Here is a 23,991-nt window from a genome sequence, read left to right as displayed (position 1 = left end):
AGCATATCCCTGAAACCTGTGAAATTGGGTTCACAATTTAGATTCTTCCCCAAGGGAGCAGAAGAAAAAGGGCTGGTTACAGGCTGAGCTTTCCCTGCACCTAAAAAGCATCCAGACTGAATCTTACATTTCTTAGTTTAATCTCGAAATGGCTCAGCTACTTCTTTTCTGTTCCAAATAAAAAGAATTTAAGGAAGGGCTGTGGTTGTTATAAGATAAAGACCTCTCCAACACCCAGGCAGTCCTATAAGCAGCTTTGATTGGAAAAATATCAAAGTATTCCCAGGCTGTGTCTTATCTCAGTGTCCACTTCACAGATATGAAGGCTGGGCTCCAGAGAGTAACTAGTTTAAATATGTTTTAAAAACATATAAATCATACATGCATGCAATGAATCACACATTCAACAGAGTAAATTTTCCATGTACAGAATGAATTAATATACTTACCCCATATTCATATCGTATGGTAAAGAGAATAAATATTAGTGACCTATGAAAAAGGAAAAATATAGACTAAGTGTTTGCTTTAATGAGAAACAAGCTAAACAGAGTAACAATACCAACTCCAGAAGGCTGGCTCTCACTTCTAACTGCTACCATCCCACATAATCAATGTGATTACTCTCCCGAAGGTTGGTTCTAACTTCTAACTGCTACCATCTGACACAGTCAATATTGTCATCTCTCGGGCTGGCATCATTGCCTCTCTTCATTTTATCAGTCAGAGAAGATACATTGAAGGCCTTTGGTATGGTTGTATTGAAGGCCATGATGCTGGAGTCCATAGGGGCACCCAAGGCAAGATTGAGGCCTGAATGAACAGATGAGTGAAGGGAGTTGAGATGACTCTCCATGAAAGCTAGAGGAAAGAGAGAGAGAGGCAGCTGTGATTGGGAACACACCTGAGACCAGTGTATCTGAGTTGTCATTTAATGGAACCCATGCAAGGAGGAGCGGCAGATGGAAAGCTGCCTAGAGGAGAAGAATAGCTTGGGGTGAGTGGGAATAATTATTAGGGAATTATTAGGGAAGAGTGAGGTGGTCCACAGCCAAAATCTACCTAGTGCTTTGCTGCTACTATGAACAAATTTTAATAAGAGGAAGGATGTGATCAAGAAAAGCCAAGCAAACATTTGCTGGGACATCCATCTCTCTGTCAAAGGCCTTCATCGCACATTATCTCATTTGATTCTTGAGCATCTGTGGTGAGTTGGTCCTCCTAGCCATACTATATATATAAAACCCTATCCCCACCTCTACCCTCAGTGGTAGAGGAACTGAAGCCATGCCTTGGACTTGGTTCTATGTAGCCTTTCCCCCTTTGGAATCATGTGCTAAGTGAACCTTCTTTCTCCACACTCTAGTCTTTTCTCTTGGAGTAACAAATATTATAGACAATGACAAAGCATTGTGTCTGGGAGTGACCTTGATTAAGAGACCAGAAGCTAGAGGGTCTCGTGATTGAAATCAAGGTACTTGGGGGCCTGTGTTCCTGAACACAGAGAGTCTGGTTCTTGCCTTTTTTCAGGTTCTAGAAGTGTCCATGATCTTTGGTTCATAGTCTGCTGTGGAACAATCCTTTTCTATGCTATGACCATGTATTACTCTCATTGGTTAATAAAAAGCTGTCAGGCTGGTAGCGGGGCAGGAAGTTAGGCAGGAAAGCCAAACTGAGGATGATGGGAAGGAGAAGGGCAGAGTCAGAAGAGTCACCAGCCAGACACAGAGGAAGCAAGATGAGAATGCCGTACTGAGAAAGGGTACCAAGCCGTGTGGCTAAACAAAGATAAGAATTATGAGTTAATTTAAGTTTAAGAGCTCTTTAGTAATAAGCCTGAACTACCGACTGAGCACTTATAATTAATATAAGCCTCTGTGTGGTGATTTAGGAAGTAGCTGCCGGGTATTTGGGAGTTGCTAGAGGGACAGAAACTTCCACCTTCCATCTCCAAAATTAGAGCTTTCTGGCCTCTGCTTCTGTAGTCTTATTCACTGATGCTGGTCTCCCTCCTCCTCTCACATCTAATAATCCTGTGATGACACTGGATCTACCCAGATAGTCCAAGATCCCCTCTCCAATCTCAAGATTACCTGAATTCCATTTGCAACCATAAATTCCCCTTCTTGTATAAATAACATATTAACAAAAATTAGGATGTAGACATCTTTGAGGTCATTAACCTGCACATTGCATTCAGGAAAGTGCTTTGAGCTCACTCCACTAGTTACAGGAATGGTGAAGTTCTGGACATTTAATGCTTTTGCTATTCAAATCTAGTAAATAAGATAGCAGGAACTGAGAGCTTTTAATTGTATAGTACGGCTTTGCATTCAGTCATGATGTGGGTAAATTTGGGAAAGACATTGGTATTTAAAAGTCAGGATGGATTCTAAATGACAGCAGAACTTATTCCATAAAGATATGCACACACCAGGGGCCTGTGACTGAGGACCTGGTCCATCTGAAAGAGAACTTCATGAAGACCTTGAGCACAGATATCCTCACTGATGACCTCTGCACCCAAAATACTCCTCCAGTCTTCTCCTTTCTTCCAGAAGACTCTTGTAGACAGTTGGGAGTCGATGTCCTGTGTTAGAACCTGCATGTATGACATACAAACATAACTCTTATAACAATGGTATGCAACAAAATTAAGAATAATGGCTTCCATTATTCTGTCAGTGATGGAAACATTTTCTGAACAACCCCAATGACTGTTGACATAACTGTCTTTTCTTAGTGCTTGTCATACTGAATAAACATTCTTAGAAATTAAAATTAAAGTAAAATTAGGGGAAAGAGGGTAGGGTCGGGAAGAGCAGTGACATAGGAAGGAAGCACAGGTTGGGGTGAGGGGTGAGGATGAGGAATGCATGAAAATACCATAAAGAAACCTGTGATTTTGTAAGCTATCTTTAAAAAGGGGTTTTCTTTTCTTTTTGTTTTATGTGTATGGGTGTTTTGTCTGCATATGTCTATGCACCACGTGCATGCAGTGTCCAAATAGGCCAGAAGAGGGCATCAGAACCCCTGGAGCTGGAGTTACAAACAGTTATCCACCACCATGTGGGTTCTGGGAATTGAACTCAGTTCTTCTGAAAGAGTAGCTAGTGCTCTTAACCACCAAGTGATCTCTTTAGCCCCTTGTAAACTAACTTTAACAGATAAAAATAAATAAAATAGCAATTGAAATTTTCTCAAATTCTCTATATGTAATAAATATGTTTTTGAAAAATGAAAAAGATTTGTGAGAACTAAAAGCAAATTTTCACAGTATACTTGTACATGAATATTCGTAATAACCAAAACTGGAAAAAATACATTAATTGATTTAATGGAAAAATAAAATATTATACCATGCAATGGAATAATATTTAGCCATAATAAGGAATTATACATGGATATGTGCTACTACATGGATAAACCTTGAAATCATTGTGAGTGTCAGAAGCACAGATGGTGGGCAAATCCACAGAGACAGAAAATAAATCAGCAAGTGTTGGGGTAGGTACAAATGGAAAATTGGGGAGTACAGGGTTACGATGTTCTGGAATTAGAGAGTGGCCATGGTATGCCTCATGACCATATCTGGGACTACTCAGTTATACACTTTAGAAGAGTTAAAATCGTTTTGGAAAGAAAATGTAAATTTCTTTGAATCACTTTAATTATATTCAGTATTGTAAACAAATGTAAAATTGTCCAAAACTATGGAAAGTCGAGGATATTTTTATTTTAATTAAAAGTTGCCGGGCAGTGGTGGCGCACGCCTTTAATCCCAGCACTCGGGAGGCAGAGGCAGGCGGATCTCTGTGAGTTCGAGGCCAGCCTGGTCTCCAAAGCGAGTTCCAGGAAAGGCGCAAAGCTACACAGAGAAACCCTGTCTCAAAAAATCAAAAAAATAATAATAATAATAATAATTGATACAGGAGCTGGAGAGATGGCTCACTGGTTAAGAGCATTAACTGCTCTTCCAGAGGTTCTGAGTTCAATTCCCAGCAACCACATGGTGGCTCACAACTGTCTGTAATAGGATCTGATACCCTCTTCTGGCTTTCAGGGACACAGTCAAAAGAATAATTGGTGCAGTTAATCTCCACAATCAGCTAGGCATGCTATAAAGAAGTTTTTACAGAGGAACACCATTAAAATTCAGAAGAAGGATGCTTGACTACTTTCCTAACATCTGGAGTTTCTCAATACACTTGGATGGATGATTTCTGGAGAAATCAAAATAAATCTGTTCCAGCATCATTTTGAAAATATCCAGTAAGTACATTATAACACCACCACAGTTGATTTTCACCACCAATGGGTAAAAATGTTGCACATATATTCTTTAATAGAAATTTATAATGCTCAGTTTTTATTATGAAATTGTATGTACATAGCATCCATCCCATATATACTCTACTGTTTGTGTGTGCAGCTGCACATGTGTGTGTGTGTGTGTGTGTGTGTGTGTGTGTGTGTGTGTGAAAGCCATAGGTCAAACTCTCAGGTGTGGTTCCTCAGGTGCTGTTGACCTTGTTCCTTGAGAAAGAGTCTAGCGTTAGCCTGGAGTTCCCCAAGCAGATTTGATTGGCTGGCCTGTGAGCCCTAGGGACGTCTGGGATGGCTGAGGGATGGGAGTACCCACTTTCATTTCTGTTGTTGTGATAAAATACCTTGACAAAACAACCGTAAGGGAGAAGGGTTTATTACACTTACAATTCCAGGTTATGGCTCATCACCACAAAGAAGTCACAGAGGCAGGACAACAACCGGTCACACCACATCTGCAGTCAAGAGCAAAGAGAATGAATGGACTCATGCTTCCTGACTGCTCTCAATAAGCTTCTTCCTGTCTTATACAATTAAAGATTCCCCACCTAGGGAATGGTGCAGCCTCCAGTGGGCTGGGTCCCCCTACATCAATTAACCATCAAGGTAATCCCCCACAGACATGTGTACAGGCCAACCTGATCTAAACCATTCCTCAAATGAATCCCTTCCTCATATTGGGTGATTTTTAGGTTGTGTCAAGTAGAAGGTTAAAACTAACTAGCCCAGAGAGTAGGCTCTTCTCTTGAAAAGTATAAGAAGGAAAATTGTGAAAAGAGAGGTGAGAATCTTGATCAAAGACAGAAGAACTTCATAGAAGAACATGAACCACAGCTGAGAATCTGGACATGGATTCTTTTTAGTCTCTACAAAATGGGTTATATTAAGTCTGAAGCAGTTTTTGCTTCCCTGGGATACGTGTGCTTCCGTGTGAAGACCCGTTCTCAGTGAGCTGCCAAAGGGAAGAAACGGTCTTTCTACCGGGAGCAGATGGTGGATGGGTGCACACTTATATGTGCACCTGTGCAGCCCACAGACCAGCCACACGAAGATGTTCTGTCTTCGTGGCAATGATATATTATATAGTACATATAACATGTGTTATATGCAATCTATGAGGACTTTCTCTTTTGCGGTAGCCAGTAGTAAGAACATTGAAGGGTTTGCTTTGGTCCAGCGTCCAAAAAAATTACCCTATCTCTCACAACAGCTGCTCTCTAACTGAGCATCCTACATTAATGGCTGACATTATATGAAACAAGTGAGACACTATGTTTCTGAGTTTATCGCTGCTACAAAGACCATAACTCAAGCAGCCTGAAATGCTATGACACTAGGGTATATGCAAACAACATTAGATGATCTTCTACACAGTGAGTTTCTGCAGAAGTTATGTGTCTTTTAATGGAACTGCCTTGCTACTGTTGACTGTTAGTGACAAAAGGCACGTTCTCCATAGTGGCATCGGAGTCCCAACTTCAGCCCAGCCACATGAGGGCACAGCCATGTTTTCTGTTTTCTGATTCCTCCTCCTCAGCCCTACAGGAAGGATCACAATAAACCCAGGACTCAAGGCAATCCAACTCAAAACATGCCTCTGTGACAGAGAACTCGGACTCTTGGCTAGGGACTAGTAGAAAGAGAGACTCTGTGGGAGAGCAGAAATACGCACACTGAGAAAAAAAGACGTGGAGGGAGAAAGATGCATCAAGAGATGGCCCAGGGCACAGTCCAGGTGAAGAGTGAGCTTGAATTCAGAGGAACCTAACTATGCTAAGTAGTCATGAAAAGCTGTTGTCAGAGAGGAAAATGCAACAAGAGTCAACGACCTGCTGAGAGGACAGGAGCTGCCCCACCCCTTCCTGGAGTTTTATTGTAGGTTTCCTGTGTCCAAGGGAAGGGGCCTGTGCAGACAAGGTGGATGGAAGGCTGTCTCCATCCTGAAGGTTCTAAGGCTGTTACCCTCTCACAGGAAGCTCGTTTGCCCTCCACGAGAGAGACTACATATCAGCACTTGAGTCCTTTGCCAAGCATCTGCTCACTGCAGACCCCTGTTAGATCTCCAGGCTTTTCCCACCAGAATACAAACAGAAGTCCTTTCTAGCATGCGTGGCCAACCAATGCCACCGTGTTATCTTCCTCTAACTCCTTGTGATTATTAACTCCATTTGTTTTTAAACAGAAACCCTTAGTCTCCGGTTCCCCTGGGATGCTTTATGAGTCTCTGCTCAATGTTTTCCAAATGCTCCAGTCTTGGGAACAAGATCCAAGATCTTCCAGATTTCCCCGAATTGCACCATGGGAAATTTGTTTTCTCTGCAACAAGATCTTGGGTTGGAACATACCCTGCTGTGCTCTCATCAATGTGGGCAAGTAGCCAACGTTGGGAACCAGATGAACAAGGGGCTAAGGCTTGGACTTTTCTACTCACAAAAAGAATATAGAAGTTTATGTCTTTTCTAAGTCTAGTCACATGTCCTGGCCTTGTTCATTCTGTGAAATAATTTCTCACTTATTCAATGAGTATATGTACTTTCCACCAGATACAACATTCAGAAAGTTCTTTCTGGTGATTAAACCATTCTGATTGTGTGAACAACTATTTTGTGTATTTTTGTTTTTCCAAACTAGAATTTTCAACGCTTGAGCTTTTATTTAAAAGAAGGGGGTGGAGCGTTGCTGAAGAGGTGGCTCTGTGGTTAAGAACACTGGCTGCTCTTCCAGAGGACTCTCAGAACCACACAGTGACATACAACCAGCTATAACTCTAGTTCCTGGAGATATGATGTCCCCTTTAGGCCTCTGTAGGCACTGCATGTAAGTGGTGAACAGACATACGTTCAGGCAAAACACTCATACACATAAATTATTTTATTTATTTATTTATTTATTTATTTATTTATTTATTTATTTATTGGTTTTTTTGAGACAGGGTTTCTCTGTATAGTTTTGCACCTGTCCTGGAACTCGCTTTGTAGACCAGGCTGGCCTCAAACTCACAGAGATCCACCTGGCTCTGCCTCCCAAGTGCTGGGATTAAAGGCGTGCGCCGCCGCCGCCGCCGCCGCCGCCGCCGCCGCCGCCTCCACCACCACCACCACCGCCCAACAATTTAGGAAAGGCTTTCAGACATTAGGAAACCACTTTCAGTTATGTGTAGGGGAAGCCTTATTTACCCCAGTCCTCTGGAGAACTTCTTTTAATGGCCTACACCTTCTCAGTTAAGTGTTAAGCTGATCAGGGCTGGGAACGTAGTTCAGTTGGCAGAGTGTTTGCCCAACATGCATGAAGCTCTGAGTTCAAACCCCAGCACTGCATAAATAGGATGTGGTAGTGCATTCCCAGAATCCCAGAACATGGGACATGGAAACAGGAGAACCAAAAGAGCAAGGTCCATTCTGATTACATGGTGATTTCAAAGCCAGCCTGTGGTACAGGAAACCCTGTATCAAAATAGGTAGATAGATAGATAGATAGATAGATACATACATACATACATACATACATAGGTAGATTAAATAGACTATAGATAGGAGGTAAATAAATGATAGATAATAAGTAGACAATAGATAAATAGATAATGCATAGGTAGGTAGATAAATAGATTATAGGTAAGTAGGTAGATAAATGATAGATAGATAGATAGATAGATAGATAGATAGATAGATAGATAATAGATAGATAGACAGCTAGAGTTAACCATTTCCCAATATACAGGCTAATTACTTGTTCCTACTTTCATTTTTTTTTTTTTAATTTAGGATTGGCGATATGGTCCAGTGGATAATAGAATCTGTTGCCAAGCCTAATGGCTTGAGTTTAATGTGAGAACCAATGTGGTCAGAGAACTGACTCCTCCAAACTGTCTCCTAATCTCCACAGGCATACAAATAGATCCCCTACATACACACACACATACACACATAATAAATAAATAAATAAATAAATAAATAAATAAATAAATAAGCACATAAATAAATAAGCACATAAATAAATAAGCACATAATAAATAAATAAATAAATAAATAAATAAATGTAATGTAATGTAATGCTTTTTCAAAATTAGAATTTATTTCCACTAATACATTTGAAAACATGGAAGTAGTATGTGTTAATGAAGAACCATGTGTTAGCACACATGTGCATCATGTAATGTTAAACCAAGGAAAACTCTTATCTCCTCAAAGGTTTTCTCATTTATCATTTCTTTATGTTAAAGATGTACAAAATATATTGTTGGGGTGTCTCTACATATACAGGTATGGTTATTAGACTGTCACCCAGAACTTCTTACTCCTCTCGAATAGGACCCACCACCTGCTGACCAGTCTCTTCCCTTCCCATTCTCTCTCTCTCTCAAATTTCCCAGCTCCCCACCTTCTGCCCTCAACTCCAATGAAACCCACTGTTTTCAGGTCCCATATATGAATGAGATAGAGCTTGGCATGAGTCTCCCTGTCTGGTTTATTTTACTTAACATAACAAGCACCATCCGGTACCACTGATTTCATTTATTTAAGCTGATTCTACTCCAAAACACGCCCCCTCAAAAGGAAAAAAAAAAACCCACAACATGGTTTATTTGAGTTCTTTAGCAAAAACATTTGACCTCATTCCACACAAGATTTTTCATGTGGGTCATGAGTCTGTGTGGTCCGAAGACCCTCGGAATGTGGCTGCAGCTTCGTGTTCTCTGAAAGGGAAGAACTTGACAACCCCTCAAGTAGATTCCTGAGAACTACTCTAAATTCCAGCTGGAACAGAATGCCCCTGGCCGAGAGCCAGCCCACCCCACCTCTCCTACCCTGTAGATGTGGTTGCAGTGTATGAATGCTGCAGTCCTTAAATGACACGGGAATTAGGGTTGTTAAGCCAGAGTCAAGTGCACCCTGTCTCTGCTCACCCACTATTCTGGCAATGTGGGCTTCTATTATCTCTTCTTTTTCGAGGTCTCCTCCCAATACCAACAGAAAATGTGACAGTAACCATAATAATGCCACATCTAGGAACAACATGGTTGGTACATATTATAAAAATGTACAGCTAATTTTCAAAATCAGACTGGCCCCTTACTTTCCACCTCAGAGTGTCATCCTTAGCTCATGATGCTCTCAAATGTGTTGCTGAAAATTCTAAACTCCAGCTTTCCCTGCATCTATTAGTTTTCTCCCTGGCCATGGAAGAACACTTATCTCAGCTCTCTGGACCTTTCAGACTTTTGAGATCTGCCTTTGGAATGAGTTTCTGGCAATAACATCAGCTGATTCCTTGGGCAAGGTCATCCCCAAGAGCGGTGGAAAGTTGACTTCCCAAGTAGGAAGCCTCTGTGGTTCCTATGTACAGAGAGTCTACTTCTCTGCATGTTGACCTTGCATCCAAATAGTTAGGGGATGAGAGTTAGGAAGGTTGGGTTCAGATATTCATTATTATCACACAGTCAAGTCATTAAGTAATTAAAACATATGTTCAGTGAGTGTAGTCCCATGCAAGTCCATAATTCCTCTGAGCTCAAGATTTCTCAGTACAGAAAATTAATACCTGAGAGGCCAAAATGAGTCTGAATCAGTGCCCTGGGCAGTGCCTGGCTCAATAACAGTCCCCCCACCTCCCTTCCTCCTTTCCTCTCTTACTCCCTTCTTTTCTTCCTAATTAGTAATAAAAATGAGGGAAAAAAAAACCTTCACAACATGTTGGAGGTTATAGATATAGAAAGTGAGGCTAGCCCAGAATAAGAGATTATTAGATTTAAAAGGGAAGGGTTACAGTAGCTTTTAGGTGGGGACGAGGGTAGCTAGCTAGTTAGTTAGAGATGAGATGGGATGAGATATTGTTAGTTAGTTAGTTAGTTAGTTAGTTAGTTAGTTAGTTAGTTAGTTGCTTTGAGATGAGAGATATTGCTATGATGCCCAGGGCTGATCTCAAACTCCTAAGATCATGTGATGCTCCTGTCTCTGCCTCCTTCAGAGTTAGGTCTACGGGCTTGTGCTGTGGGTAGAGCTTAAAAATCCTTTCAAACATCAAGAATGGCTATTATGCAGAAGGGTGACTTCAGTCAGTGTGGAAGAAGGAAGTGTACGGCAGTTCTAGGTAGGATTATGGAGGTTACTCAAACTCACCCTGAAAATACAAAGAAAAGACTTGGTAAGAGGCAGGGGACCTCTCCTCCCTACCCCATCTTCTCCTGTTACTTTCTCCCCCTCCTCTTCCTCTTTCTTCTTCCCTGTCCACCTTTCCTTCTTCACTCTTCCGTTTCTCTACCACATGACTCTCATCCTTCCAAGTATAATAAATAGTAATTCTCAGGATGACAGACGCTGAATATACAGTAAGTTTGAGGCCATGGCCTTTTTGAAGACTTCATACCTTTGATAAAAATTTGTGAGTGAGTTTCGGGAAGTTGGTCTCTGGAAAGAAAGAGTTCTGGAACACAGAAAACCAATTATAAATGGAGTGGCGTAGTGCCACAAAGACAGTCTGTTCCCGGTGGTTCTCAGAAAGTCAGAGTTCTCCTGTAGAGGTCTTTGCATTTGGAATTCAAGTCTAGAAATCTGAATGTTTTAGAGGTCAAAGGGGTACTCTTTAAACAGGGCAGAGAGGAGGGCAATGTTTAAGAGTTTAAACAAAAAGAAAGATTTAATAAAAAGTGTCCAAAGGCACTCTAAGGGTAGGCAGAAATGCTGAGATGGGGTACTGGGGTACAATGACATCCGTGAGACAATAGGAAAGCTTTTTCTTGGGGAAGAGTCTTTTCTTTCCTAAGAACTCCATCATGTCCTTTCCCCATGGCTACACCCTGTCTTCTGCTCAGCCTCTAAGTCATCCTGGCTTCCTGTAGGAGTTGATCCCAGGGGCCTGAAATCTCCATACCATGCCTCTTCCCTAAGGACAAGGCCTGGAACAACACTCCACACTGAATGACTCTGCCACTCAGGAATATAACAAGAGAGTCAAGGGGAGAACTCAAACCTGGGTTTCAGGGATGGCGACATCTTACTAGGTAAATGAGCTTTGCCACTAAGCCTGATGACCTGAGCTTAATCTCTGGAACCCACATGGTGGAAAAAGAGAACCCTTGGCTACTTGTTCTCTGACCTCCACACAGGTACTTTGGCACAGTCTGTCCCCAACAAATAAATGTAAACAAATAAAAATAAAAAATAAAACCCTGGAATTCAGAGTCATGGACTTCCCAAAGTTTACTGTACATCTTAGCAACATGTTCAGTATAGACCACACACAATGATCATCACTGAGCAGAGTCAGGGTATGATCTATATAAGCACAAGGTCATATATATATATATATATATATATATATATATATATATATATATATATCCAAGATAACTAGCAGCTGAAAATATCATTAGAATAGAATTCTGTAATTATAATTAAAGTAAGCTTGCTCTTCTATTATGAACTTTGGAAATAAAGGACTTAGAAAATAACTCAGAAAATAAAGCTAGGAAGAAGTCTATAGTACATAGTTACAATAAAAATAAACAATATAAGAGCAAAATATTAAATTTAATTTATATACATAACAAGAATGAAAAATTATTTGTTTAATTATATTAAAATTATTAAGTAAAATAAATCATTAAAATATGAGGTAACTTTCTATCAGTTTGGTTGACACTGATGAAGTATTTGTTTCTGGTCTCATCAGCATATATTTTATATGATACATAAATATCTATGATTATTAACTCAAGTATCTACCTGGCTCTTGTTTACACTAACTCATGCTACACAGGATGGAGAAAAAAATAACTGATTTACTTAAGTAACTATACATTACTGTTTGTCCATTCTGTGGCTATTCTATTTTATAATCATTTTACATGCATGGGGTACATGTGTCAGTGTGCATGTGTATGCATGTATATGCATGTGTGTGTGGAGGAGCATTTGCAGGCCCAAGGTTGATATTGGGTCTCTACCCTATTTATGGGAGCAGGATCTCTTGCTGAACCAGAGCTCACCATTTTCGTGAAGTTGTAGCTAGCCGGCTAGCCAGGGATTCTGTATCTCCACTCCCCACGTGCTGGGAGTACAGGTGGACTGCTACATTCACTGGCTTTTGTGTGGGTTCCAGGGACCCTAACCCCAATCCTCATGTTTACATGGCAAGTGTTTTAAGCAGCTGAGCCATCTCCTGGCCCCGTGTGCAGTTTTAAATGGCAACCCTGATAATAGCATCAAAGGTGGATTTCAAAGAACTTACAAGAGAAGAAAGCAGCCGGAAGGCAGCCTTAGTCTCTGGACAATAGAAGTGGGTACCAGGGCAGAAACTGTGACCTTAAAACAGCAGCAGAGAAGGCAGGGGCAAGAACTGGTCCAAGCTGGCTGTGACTCTGGGGTTCTAAAACCGCCCGAGGGTCTAACAGATGATAAGAGAAAGTTCTCAGAAAAAAGAAATGACCAAGAGGGGTGTTGGAGAAATTAAAGAAGGAGCCAGGAACAACCTAATTCTATGTATCTCATTGAAAGCAGACTCATGTGCTTATATGTGCAGCAGAGGCCAGAGAAACTTATGGACTTTGGAAGAAGTAGACCTGAGGGTGAATGTTACGTGAGCTTGAAAAGCTATTCACATTTAATCATCTATTCACAAAGGGGAGAGGACAGAACCCCCAAAAGGCCTCCTCCTTAATGGGCCTTACACTAAAAACTGGTGAAGCAGACACATGTATTTTAAAACCAGGGCAAGAGATATTGTTTAATAAGTTAAAAAAAAAAAAACTTGCTCACAAGAATGAGAACCTGAGTTCAAATCCCTAATGCCCAAGTAAAAGCCAGGTTGGGCGTATACACCTGCAGCCTTATTACTGTTGAGATCAGAAACAGAATTGCTAGGGCTTGCGGGCCTCCAACCTAGCTCCCGGTTCAGTGGGAGACCCTGTCTCAAGGGAATAAGGCTGAACATGATAGAGCAAGACTTCTGACATCTTCCTTTGGCCTCAGAATACAAACATGTGTACCTGCACATATCTGTGTGCATACAATACACACACACACACACATACACACACACACACACACACACACACACCACAGGGACAGGGACAGACTCATCCCCAAGTGACAAGCATCTGTAAGCCCAGCACTAGGGAGTCATGGGCAGTAGGATAATGAGTTTAAAAGCCAGCTTGAGTCACAGGCAAGAATGTCAAAGCAAGAAAGAGAAAGAATAGAAGGGAGGGGGAAGGAAGGAAGAAAAAGGAAAAGAAGAGAGGGACAAGAGCAGGAGGGAGGTAGGGAGAAAAGGAGGGAGGGAGGGAGAAAAGGAGGGAGGGAGAACACCAGAGAAATGGGGCTGGAGAGATGTCTCAGGAGTTAAAAACACTGACTGCTCTTGTAAGAGGACTGGGCTTTGGCTTCCAGCACCCACATGACATCTTATAGCTGCCTGTAACACCAGATGCAAGGGATCTAGCACCCTCTTCTGGCCTCCACAGTCGCCAAGCACATGAGTAGTGCTGGGCCTTGCTGGCTTCCAGCCTGGCTCCAGGTTCAGTGAGAGACCCTGTCTTGGGGGAGCAAGGTTGAACATGAGGAAGCAGGACACCTGACATCTTCTTCTGGCCTCAGAATACAGAGACATGCGCGCACGCGCGCACGCATGGGCACACACACACACACACACACACACACACACACACACTCACAGGCAAAATACTCAAACAGATAAATCTTTAAAAAAAAAATTTAAAAATAAAGCCAGGCAGATAATAATCCCAACACTCAGGAAGCAGAGGCAGGCAGAGTTCAAGGCTAGCCTGGTCCACAGAGTGAGTTCCAGGACAGCCAAGGCTACACAGAGAGACCTTGTCTCAAAAAAAATTTTTTTTAAATAAAACAGAGAAGCCTTGATAAAGGCAGATTAAATAATTTTATAAAACTTGTCAAAGGCATTGACAGTTGTATTCAAAATCTCTACCTAGCAACAAGTATTTTTTTAAAAAGTATACAAAAAGAACCATTTTCTTTCCTTTGGCTTTTTACATTTAAGAAGTAAACTATGAAACACTAGCTCTCTTGATTTTAATTTTTTTTAATGCATGAGCTCTGGATGAGTTCTGGTTAATTACACCATAGGTGAGCATAGGCAACAACGTAGAAGAGAGAGTGTGTAGTGGAGAGGTGAGGAATGTGTGCTTCAACCTGGCTTTCAAACAAGCCACTTCTCCCTGTTTCACTTGCAAGTGAATCAGCTAGAGATCTTGGATCTTGGACAACTACGTTCTCATTGGCTGAGTCTGGGTAGCTGCTGAGATTTCAGTTTCTAACAGCTCCTGGCTGTGCCAAAGCTGCTAGTCTTGCGAAGGCCAAGGCAGGGTTCGAGGTGTCTTGAAAGTGCACTGACCTGGAGTCAATACGGGGCTTCAGTTGAGTCTTGTTCATTCGTATTGAACTCAGAAGAGCATCGCTGCATCATGCCACCATTTCTCGTGCCCATCTGCATTCCTTTATGCAACTCCAGTGAGAATGTAACATGGTGGGTTACGTGAATATCTTATACAAGAGACTTCTGATGGATTATCAGATTCCTACAACTCCCCGAGACTGGCACCATGGTTAATCCAATGTTAGAGAGGGTAAGAGTTCACCCTGGAGAAGTTAATCCACACTAGTAAGAACAAAAGGACTCAGAATCCAGGGGGTAGACCAGATGCCAGGCTCATGAGCGTCTGCCTCCTCCTTCCTGTATCATGTCCCATTCCTTTCTGCTGCTGCATCAGAAATATCATCCAGGTGACTGTTTTACCCTCCAATGCTGATACAGCTCTGTTTGTTCTTCCATCAAAACTCCAGGGATCTGGGTTCAGTGAGTAAAGCACCTGCTGTGGAAATGTAAAGGCCTGAGTTTGGATCCCCAGGGTGCATGAGGAGTCAGGTGTGTATATCTGTAATCCTAGCACTTCTGAAGTGAGACACGGGAGATATAGCGGAAGTAACCCTGGAAGCACACAGGCCGCAAGAATTAGAGGCCCTGTCCCAAGCAAGGGAGAAGGTGAAAACCCACACTCGAGGTTGTCCTCACACACATTCTGTGGCTCTTGCTCACTCACATGAGAGTGTGCATACACAAGTACATCCCACACAGAGAGAAAGGAGATAAAAAAACTACAGGGTCTCAGAAAAAGCCATTTAAAATTCAAACATCCTGTAATACTTCAAATAATCCTGCATTTGATATCAGGACTGAGATTTTGATTTGTTTTCAGGAAGCAATATCAACTTATAAAAGATAATCATATGCCTCTCAGGACTCCTGGGCACTGTCATTGCATCAGCAGAGTCCCTGCCATCCTCCTCACAAAGACAGCAGAAGTTCCCTCAAGAACTTTCCTAAAGCCACTATGAGGCCAATTACATTTATGATCTGGGCACAAACTCCACAATGTCCCCAAGTCTTAATAAAGACTTTAATGTATGCCTTATTATTCTACTGAAAAGATCCTAATTCCGCACAGTTAGCCAAAATGACTGTGATCGGGATGTAATGTCCAAGAGAGAAGAATAAATAAATTAATTAATTAATTAATTAATTAATTAATAGTGACTACAAAGCATGTTTGCAAGAGGCTCTGCCATGCACCAATAAGTTTGTCCTGTAGAGAGTCTGATCGAATTGATTTGGAATTCACTAGGTATTGGGACTTTCAGGTGTTCCTCGGGAGATTCTAATATGCAGCCATGGTTGTCCATCATGGAAGATTCCCCCCTTTCAATTTACAATTTGAGGGGGAGGGGAAATGGAATTCAGGTGGCCAGTGAACTTGGGTAAGAAAATGGTGGCATTCAAATGGCCACTGGTCCTTCATGGAAGCTGGGTCTTTTCCTTCAGTGATGAGCGCCAGCGAACAGGCCACCGACGTGCCGGCAGCCGAGTGTGCACTCACAGATAGGCTCCCGACATTTAGATGGTTATCACAAGACCCTGTTCTCAGTTACCACTGTGATAATGTTAAGGTTGTTTAATGGGAGTGCTACAGAGCTACCAATACCTAATCCAATATGAATACTACCTGTCTGTTGGTACAACTCTCCTTTAGCACTGTGACGACTGTATCCAAATAAAACGTCTGATTTTACTGTAGCCCATGCAGTTTACATGATTCACTCCATTCAGTGTAGTCTCCGGCATGAGAAAGCATCGGAGCCCTGCTCCAACAGGGTGCCCGTCCTACCTAGCCTGAGGTGGCATTTGCATCGGAGCCCTCCCAGGCGGGGACACCCTGGACCAGAGCTGGCTCTCATTTTCTGCCTCGTTTCCGCAGATAAGGTTTAGCCTGAAAGGCAGTTCAACTCAGAATAGGATGCGCTTTCTCTTTCCCCTCAGCTGCCTCTTGCTCTTGGCATTTTGGAATGCCAGGACTGCCAGGACAGTAACTCGAGCCTCCAAATTAATCAAAACACACAGCGCCCGGTTCAAGCCCTGGCAGAGAAGCCTGGGAGCCAGGCAAGCTCTCCTCTGCTGACCCCAAGGCCACAACTTCCCCAGCCACCACCCCTTAGATGCCACAGTGCTACTGGTCCCAGGCAGGTGCCCCGGTGCTGGGGCAGTGCCTGCCTGTGGGTGGCTTACCTGGGCGAACAACCCGGTAGAGAAGGAACTGCAGGCTAGCAGGGAGACTTGACACGCGCCTCGCAGGTGTGGCTGGAGGGAATTCACCCGTGACCGTTGTTCCTCTTCACTGCCTGTTCAGCGTCAAGTCTGTGCACTCGCTGAGAGTTGCAGGCCGACAGCAGATGTGCAGCCCAGCCGCGGGAGCTGCCAGCAAACCTGGCCTCCAGAGTCACAGACTCCCGCGCGCCTGCAGCTTAATCTGGGCAGGGCTGCTGGCCACTCCCTCCACCCTGTGCAGCCACCTCCCTACAGCACACCCCTAAATTCCCCACGCTGACCCGCACCCGCTAGGCACCAGAGTCCCAGGATCTTAGGGACATCACCTCTTTCACCCTGACTCTGGATCGGCGCCCACCTGCCTGCTCTGTGGGCGCCCAACCCTTTCTCACTTCCTGGGCACGATGCCCGGTTGAAGGGACAGTGCCTGGCGAGCTGGGAGGGGGGACGAGGGCGGGACCTCGGCCACTTCTTCCCTCCCTTAGAGTCACAATCAAAAGCTTGGGTGAGGACAAACAGACCGCGGTGGGTCGAGCCCTACAAAACTCGCCCCAGTGGGCCAGCAAGCAAGGCGAGCTTCACGGCAGGGCCTCCCCAATCTGTGTCCCTCAGGGGACACGGAGGCCTGAAAGCCCGTGGGTCCGGTGGATCCCTGGACACACTAGGACTCAGGACCAACGCCCATCATGCACGCAGAGACTGCTCCAAGGTTGCAGGCGCTCCTGCTGCCTATCCTGCTACTGCTCCTGGCCACACCACCTGTGGTTAGCAAGGTGAGTGCCTGAAGGGCTATGGGACCCCACTTTTGCTTGTCCCTATCCCAGGGAGGGACAAGCCAGTCCCACCCACTAGGGCTCTGTCGGGTCACTAACTGGAGGGTTGCTCAGCAGCGGGTTCCTCCTGAGTCCAGCAGCACACACGGAAAGAGCGGCAGCCCCGGGGAACAGGTGGAATGTATAATGCTGGTAGAAGTGAGGGGCCAGGCAGCTGTCCCGGATCCCAGGAGTCCCAGATGGAGGAGAACAGCTTGCAGAGATTAGTAAATGGATACCAATAAATAGTCATAGATAGATGTATGATAGGGATGGATCTAAGGTTAACGGATAGATACTAAGTATAAATTATATAAGATAAGATCAGCAGAAGATGATAAATAGAAGAGCAGAGATGATAGGTAAATCAATGATTGATGGGTGGACAAGCAGAAGAGTTAGATAATAGATGATGGGTGGATAGACAGATAGGTGATAATGGATAGTGTGTGATGTCACACTGGTGAAGGAACAGGTGTCTTGGTTGGCTAGAAGTTCCCAAGCCTGGGAGGAGAAACCTCCTGGGAGTCTCAGCCCTCTCTGTTCCTTCCTAAACCAGATCTCACCTTGACTCTGACTTCTCTGGGGCTCTGTGTTCCTTTGGCACACTCTCTGGACACAAAAGGCATCACTGGAAAAAAAATCAAAACTAATGTAATTCATACATTAGGAAGAATTAAGCAATGCCACATTGATTTGATTTCTATTTGGAATTTGGGTGACCTCGTTCACACTCATTTGAATATCTACTCCATAATCCAAAGGAGATCAAAGGATAGAAATTAGAAAGGAAGAAGTCAAACATTCACTATTGGCAGACAATATGATAGTGTACATAAGTGTCCCCAAAAACTCTACCAGGGAACTCCTACAGCTAATAAATTCCTTCAGTAATGTGGCAGGATACAAAATTAACTCAAAAACAATCAGTAGCCCTCCTATACACAAATGATAAAAGGGCTGAGAAAGAAATCAGAGAAACATCACCCTTTATAATAGCCACAAATAACATAAAATACCTTGGGATAGCACTAACTGAACAAGTGAAGGGCCTGTATGACAAGATCTTTACTGCTAAAGATGAAATCTCCTCAAAACTATGAGAATTGTTTTGGCTTGATTTTGATTTGTGAAACGGAAATTTAATTTTTCAGATGCTTAGTGTCATTTTTATATTTAAAAGTCAATTTGGGTACAGTAAGCTTTGTTTCCAATGATGAGCAGGTGTTAGTCTTACATGACTGAGACTATGTATGATTGGAGATAATGGTCACAGAGCTACTTATGTGCTACCTGAGAACATGTTAAGGGTCTATGGTTGCATACACTCCAGTTGTTCCCATCCCACTTACATTTTAAGTACATTACATTACAGGCATCATGGCTAAGCTAACCCTCCTCTGGACCTCATCCTTCTAGATTTCTGTTTTCCAACAAATACCCAGACTCGCCATTATTGTGGTGTTTCTTTCCAATATTTGTGTGCTTATATACACAGCTACAGACCCACAGCAATACATAGTTGTGGTGTTTTTTTTTGTTTTGTTTTTTTTTTTTTTTACAGGCTAAATCTGTCCTTTTGCAGCCTATAGATCTGTCTGCACCTGTGGTTAAGACCACTATCTTTTTATCTTTTCATCTTTTGTTGCATAGTTTTTAACAATGTGCTAAAGTTAATTGACCTGGTCACCCACCATTCATTCACATGTAGGTGACTTAGTGTATTTGCAGCTTGAGTTCTAAAAAACTTTTATAACTTTTGTAAAGTGGTTCTAACAATACCACATTTTTCAAGGTTAGTGAGATGATGCAGTGTATAAAAACTGACAACAGGAATTCAATTCCCAAATAGAATAAGAGAACCAGCACCTGAAAGTTGTGTCCTCTCCTCCCACCCAATAAATAATAAATAAACAACTTAATTAATTAATAAATAGTAAACTAAGACTGCCTAACCTAGGTGGCTAAATGCTGCTGGGCAGGATGGCTGCAACTAGTGCAAACTGGTGCAGACTATCCCACAGCGTTAGCAGAAACCAGTAAGTTGAGATAGCCTAAAGGAAGTACATGTTATACAAAGTCCTGGGAACACTCCAGAACAGTAATAATAATAATCTTTCTGGACCCAGAAGAAAAGCAATGATAGTGTAAAGGGGCATGGGACTCTTGGAAGAATCACCCTTGAAAAGTGGTGCCCTGGGACAGGAGCAATGGCTCCATGGTTAAGAGCATTTGTTCTTCTTGCACAGGACCTGGGTTCCATACCCACTTGGTGTTTTACAACCAACTATAACTCAAGTCCCATGGAATCCAATGCCCTCTTCTGGCCTCCATGGATAGCAAGCACACACACACACACACACACACACACACACACACACACACACACGGCCACATATATACATGCAGAGAAAATACATGTAAAATAAAATGAATAAATCTTATTTTTAAAATGTGGTATCCTGTGACCACAGATTCTCCAATTATATACCATGTGCACTTATGTTATAATATTATTTTACAAGTAAAATTATTTCTGTTTTGGGTTTGGGGAGATCAAAACACTACAATTTAAGCTAATGACTACCACAGTGAATCCATCTGTTGTGTCTTTATTGAAGCTTGAAGCGAGTCTTTGTTAAAAGCATTCAGAGTTATTGTTTGCATTGCACCTGCTGAAGGAGACAGAAGAGGTGCCCCTAAGTTTACAAAATGGGCCCTCATATTGATATCTCAAGTTAGGTGGTACCTGGGTGACATGTGCCAACATGGCTGAACCCACAAACTAACTGTGACCCTGAGCAGGGCAGGTGTCTACTCTGAATCTCAATCTTTTCATCTGTGATGTGCGAGAGTTAACATCCCTCCAGTGCCCAGTAGATGATGAGTGAGGCAGTGGGGGAGGGGATAATCTTTAGGCTCATCTGGCTGTTGACAGTCTAGAATTCAGGCCCAATGTGACACCATCTTCCTAGGAGAGAAGCTAGGAATCTAATTTTTAATCATAAATGTCTCATATTAATATTAGCAAGCAACTGCGTTCAGTTTTACTCAAAGCAGAATAACAAGCAGGAAAAACAAGCAAACAAAATCACAGTGAGTCAGACAATATATAAATGAGAGCTACATCCAGCCTTTGGGTCGGCATGTGTATAATCTCTGTGTTATGTTAGCTGAATGTTTCCAGTTGTACTTTAGCATTTCCCCAAACAGGAAGCCAGCAGCAGTGCTGACCCTGCATGGCCGGCTTAGCCAAGGTGAAACTGCCTGCCCACACAGTTTGTCCCGAGCACCCAGGGAGAAGGTCTTTGCTGCTTGGCAGAGAAGCCAGGGGCCACCTAACCGATCCTGGACCTTCAGGGTTACATCTAGCTGTCTTCTGCCCAGTTCACCCATTTTGAACTAGCAGGCCCTCTGCTATTACCTCAGGCAATAGGTGAGGAATGCATGCCCGTCTCTGCTCCCAGGATAAGGTGAAAGTCATCAGCTAAATTAGCATTGTCTTAAGTCCCAGGGAGAACTGCAAGATGCACACAGCACATGAAGACGTTTTCTCATCTGAATTCATGTTCAAAGTCAAAAACTTCAGTTGGACTAGTTAGCACTTCAAACAAACAAGAAGTAATGTAATAGCACAAATTTATCTCTCCCTGAGACTAAGCAAATATTAAATAAAACTGGGTTTGTTGTCTCTCAGATTCCCTGTGTTGGGGGAAAAATACAAAATGTCATTATACTTAAATTCTTGACTCTCTTCCAGCCCAGGAGGTCTGTGAATGTCATTCTTATGAAGGAGTTTGTGTTTATGCTCCACATAAGTGAATGATGTGTGTGTGTGTGTGTGTGTGTGTGTGTGTGTGTGTGTGTGTGTTCTCTTTAAGAATAAATATTATTGTTTGCAGTTTTTCAAATATAAGAGTTTCAGATTACACACGTGTTTGTTAAGCATTGACTATTATGTCATTGGATTTTATCCACATTGACATACATGGGTGACTTTTTTTTTGTAGAAATACCTGTTTTATAGCATCCTGTAATATAAAGCAGGGTATTTTTTTTTCAGCCCCTCCTCAAATGTAAGCCTGTCTTCCCACTTTCATTTTGCAAAGTTGCAGTGCATGCCTGTCTATAAGCAACATTGTGACAACTAGAACCAGCGTTCCTGGGTGCTCATAGAAAACTCAGTGTTGTTGCATAAATCTTCAGTGAAGTTGCATCACGTTTACCTTTTCCCTTCATCAGTGGCAAAAGTGGATGCGCTTGGATGTTACAAGTGTGAAGTGAGACCTTGTTTTAACTAGTAAGCTTTCATACTTGTCCACCCCCTTATACCTCCCTCACTGTGAATCACGGGGACCACTTTTCGCTCGTGCATCTATCACAAACTGCCTTTCTTCTGCTGACTGAAGTGATGTGTGGATTGGGATAACAAAACTTGTGCTATTTAAATGTGTTGCAAGAAGGTGCTCCTAATCTTTGGCTTACCTTTTAATTTAGTTATTGGTACCTTAATGTACAACACTTCATCTAACATAACTTCAAATTTACCCGTGTTACTTTAGCATTTTGTCTTCTGCACCTTGTCAAAGAAATCCTTTCTTGGGGTTATGAAGCCATCACTCTGTATTCCTCCAGATTTTTTTTTTTTTTTGAAAAAAAAAAAAAGTCTTATGGTTAAAATTCTTTGTCCTGGAACTGTCTTCAACTTATAGTATATGGATTCCTTTTCACCCATATAGATGACAAATTATCCCATATTCTTTCAACAGAGCATTCTTGCTCTGCTTTGCAGTTACATCTGTAAACATGTAAAGTATGCAAGCTCTCTGTTCTATTCCACTGATCCTTTGTGTTGTTTTGTTTTGTTTTATTCTCTATGGCAATAACACACTGATTTCGGCCACTTTCTTTGTTTTCAAACTGCATCTTCTAGAGGGAGTCGCGGACAAAGCAGTCATGCCTGCTGCTATTATTTTCTTTAAAATTGCCACTGCCTTTCTTCTATGCCCCTCTGGCTAAGGTCTGGCATCCACTTATCAAAGTTCTATCAAAAATCCCTGTTGGATGCTGATATGCATCGCATATCATATCTAGGTTATGCTGCTGCATAAACATGTGTCTATCTCATACAAATGCTGCCGATTTTGAAACTTCAATGTGGTGGGTCTAGCAAACTACTTGAATTTTCTTATTATTTCTAATTATTTATGCATTGAGATTTCACGTGTAACTAGACATATTATCAGTAAAAAATGACTTTATTTCTTTCTAATCTTTATATATTTTTGCCTCCTCTCTCTCTCTCTCTCTCTCTCTCTCTCTCTCTCTCTCTCTCTCTCTCTCTCTCTCTCTCTCTCTCTCTCGTAGAAGGGATTCCTGCACATACATATGGAGACCACAGGTCAACAGTGGGTATCTTCCCCAATCTCTCTCCACCTTATTTTTGAGATAGCCTCTCTCACTGACCTTGAAATTCACCAACCAGCCTAACTGGATGGCTAGCAAGTCCCAGGGATGATCCTGTTTTGGCTTCCTCAGTGTTGGGATTGCATTGGCATATGCCTGACTTTTATGGGGATCATATTCCCAGCCTCCTGCCCTCCACTGACTGCACTGTCTTCTCAGCTCTTCTTTATTCTTTTAACACTGTGCTGATTATAATTAGAACTTTAGTTCTCATTACTGGATTAAAGGGAATTCTTCTAACATTTCATTAATGCAATATATGCTGTGTAGTTTTAAGACAGTCTGTTAGATTAAAGAGTTTCCTTCCCTCGTGTATCTTACAGTTTCTGCTTTGTTAAACGAATCCATATTAATGTTACTACTGATTGTGTATATATCTTAAGAACAAGATACATACTTCTTTGGGCTTCTCTCATTTCATTCTGAATTTTCATTGAGACTGATCTCTTGGTGGATAGTGATGGAGTTTCATTTTCATCACTGCATAATGTTCTGGTGTACAAATAAAAATGGTGTCTCTACCGGTAAGGGGCTTCTAATTAGAGGCCATTACAAGAAATGTTTCCATATACATCTTTGAGTTTCTGCAGTATTTTTTGAGGTTTTTTGTTTCTTTAATATTTAAGTATTTTATGTTCCTGGTGCTACTATACACAATATATTTTAAACTTTTTAATAATCTGACTATTAAAGATATAATAAAATTTAACTGAATTTGGTATTTTGATATTGAGCAAGCAATTTGAAAAGTACA

At 42.1% G+C, this 23,991-nt stretch overlaps 2 protein-coding genes across 2 annotated transcripts in view; one reads left to right on the top strand and one right to left on the bottom strand.

The window, feature by feature from the left end:
- Positions 1-17,162, bottom strand: part of Col4a4 (collagen type IV alpha 4 chain) — a 120,575-nt gene extending 103,413 nt beyond the window's left edge. The window contains exons 1-4 of the mRNA XM_028874138.2: positions 16,921-17,162; positions 4,714-4,781; positions 2,435-2,602; positions 450-492 (exon numbers count right to left, since the gene is read on the bottom strand). Coding sequence (XP_028729971.1) covers positions 450-492; positions 2,435-2,481 — 90 coding nt within the window. The 5' untranslated portion in view covers positions 2,482-2,602; positions 4,714-4,781; positions 16,921-17,162. The remainder of the gene's footprint in view (positions 1-449; positions 493-2,434; positions 2,603-4,713; positions 4,782-16,920) is intronic.
- A 94-nt stretch (positions 17,163-17,256) lies between these two features.
- The window catches only part of Col4a3 (collagen type IV alpha 3 chain), a 132,039-nt gene continuing 125,304 nt past the window's right edge, over positions 17,257-23,991 (top strand). Inside the window, exon 1 of the mRNA XM_028874137.2 lies at positions 17,257-17,732. Within this exon, the coding sequence (XP_028729970.1) occupies positions 17,646-17,732 (87 nt within the window). The 5' untranslated portion in view covers positions 17,257-17,645. The remainder of the gene's footprint in view (positions 17,733-23,991) is intronic.

Source organism: Peromyscus leucopus, chromosome 13, assembly GCF_004664715.2.
Source record: "Peromyscus leucopus breed LL Stock chromosome 13, UCI_PerLeu_2.1, whole genome shotgun sequence".
Classification (NCBI taxonomy): domain Eukaryota; kingdom Metazoa; phylum Chordata; class Mammalia; order Rodentia; family Cricetidae; genus Peromyscus; species Peromyscus leucopus.
This window is presented reverse-complemented; position numbering and strand designations above follow the sequence as displayed.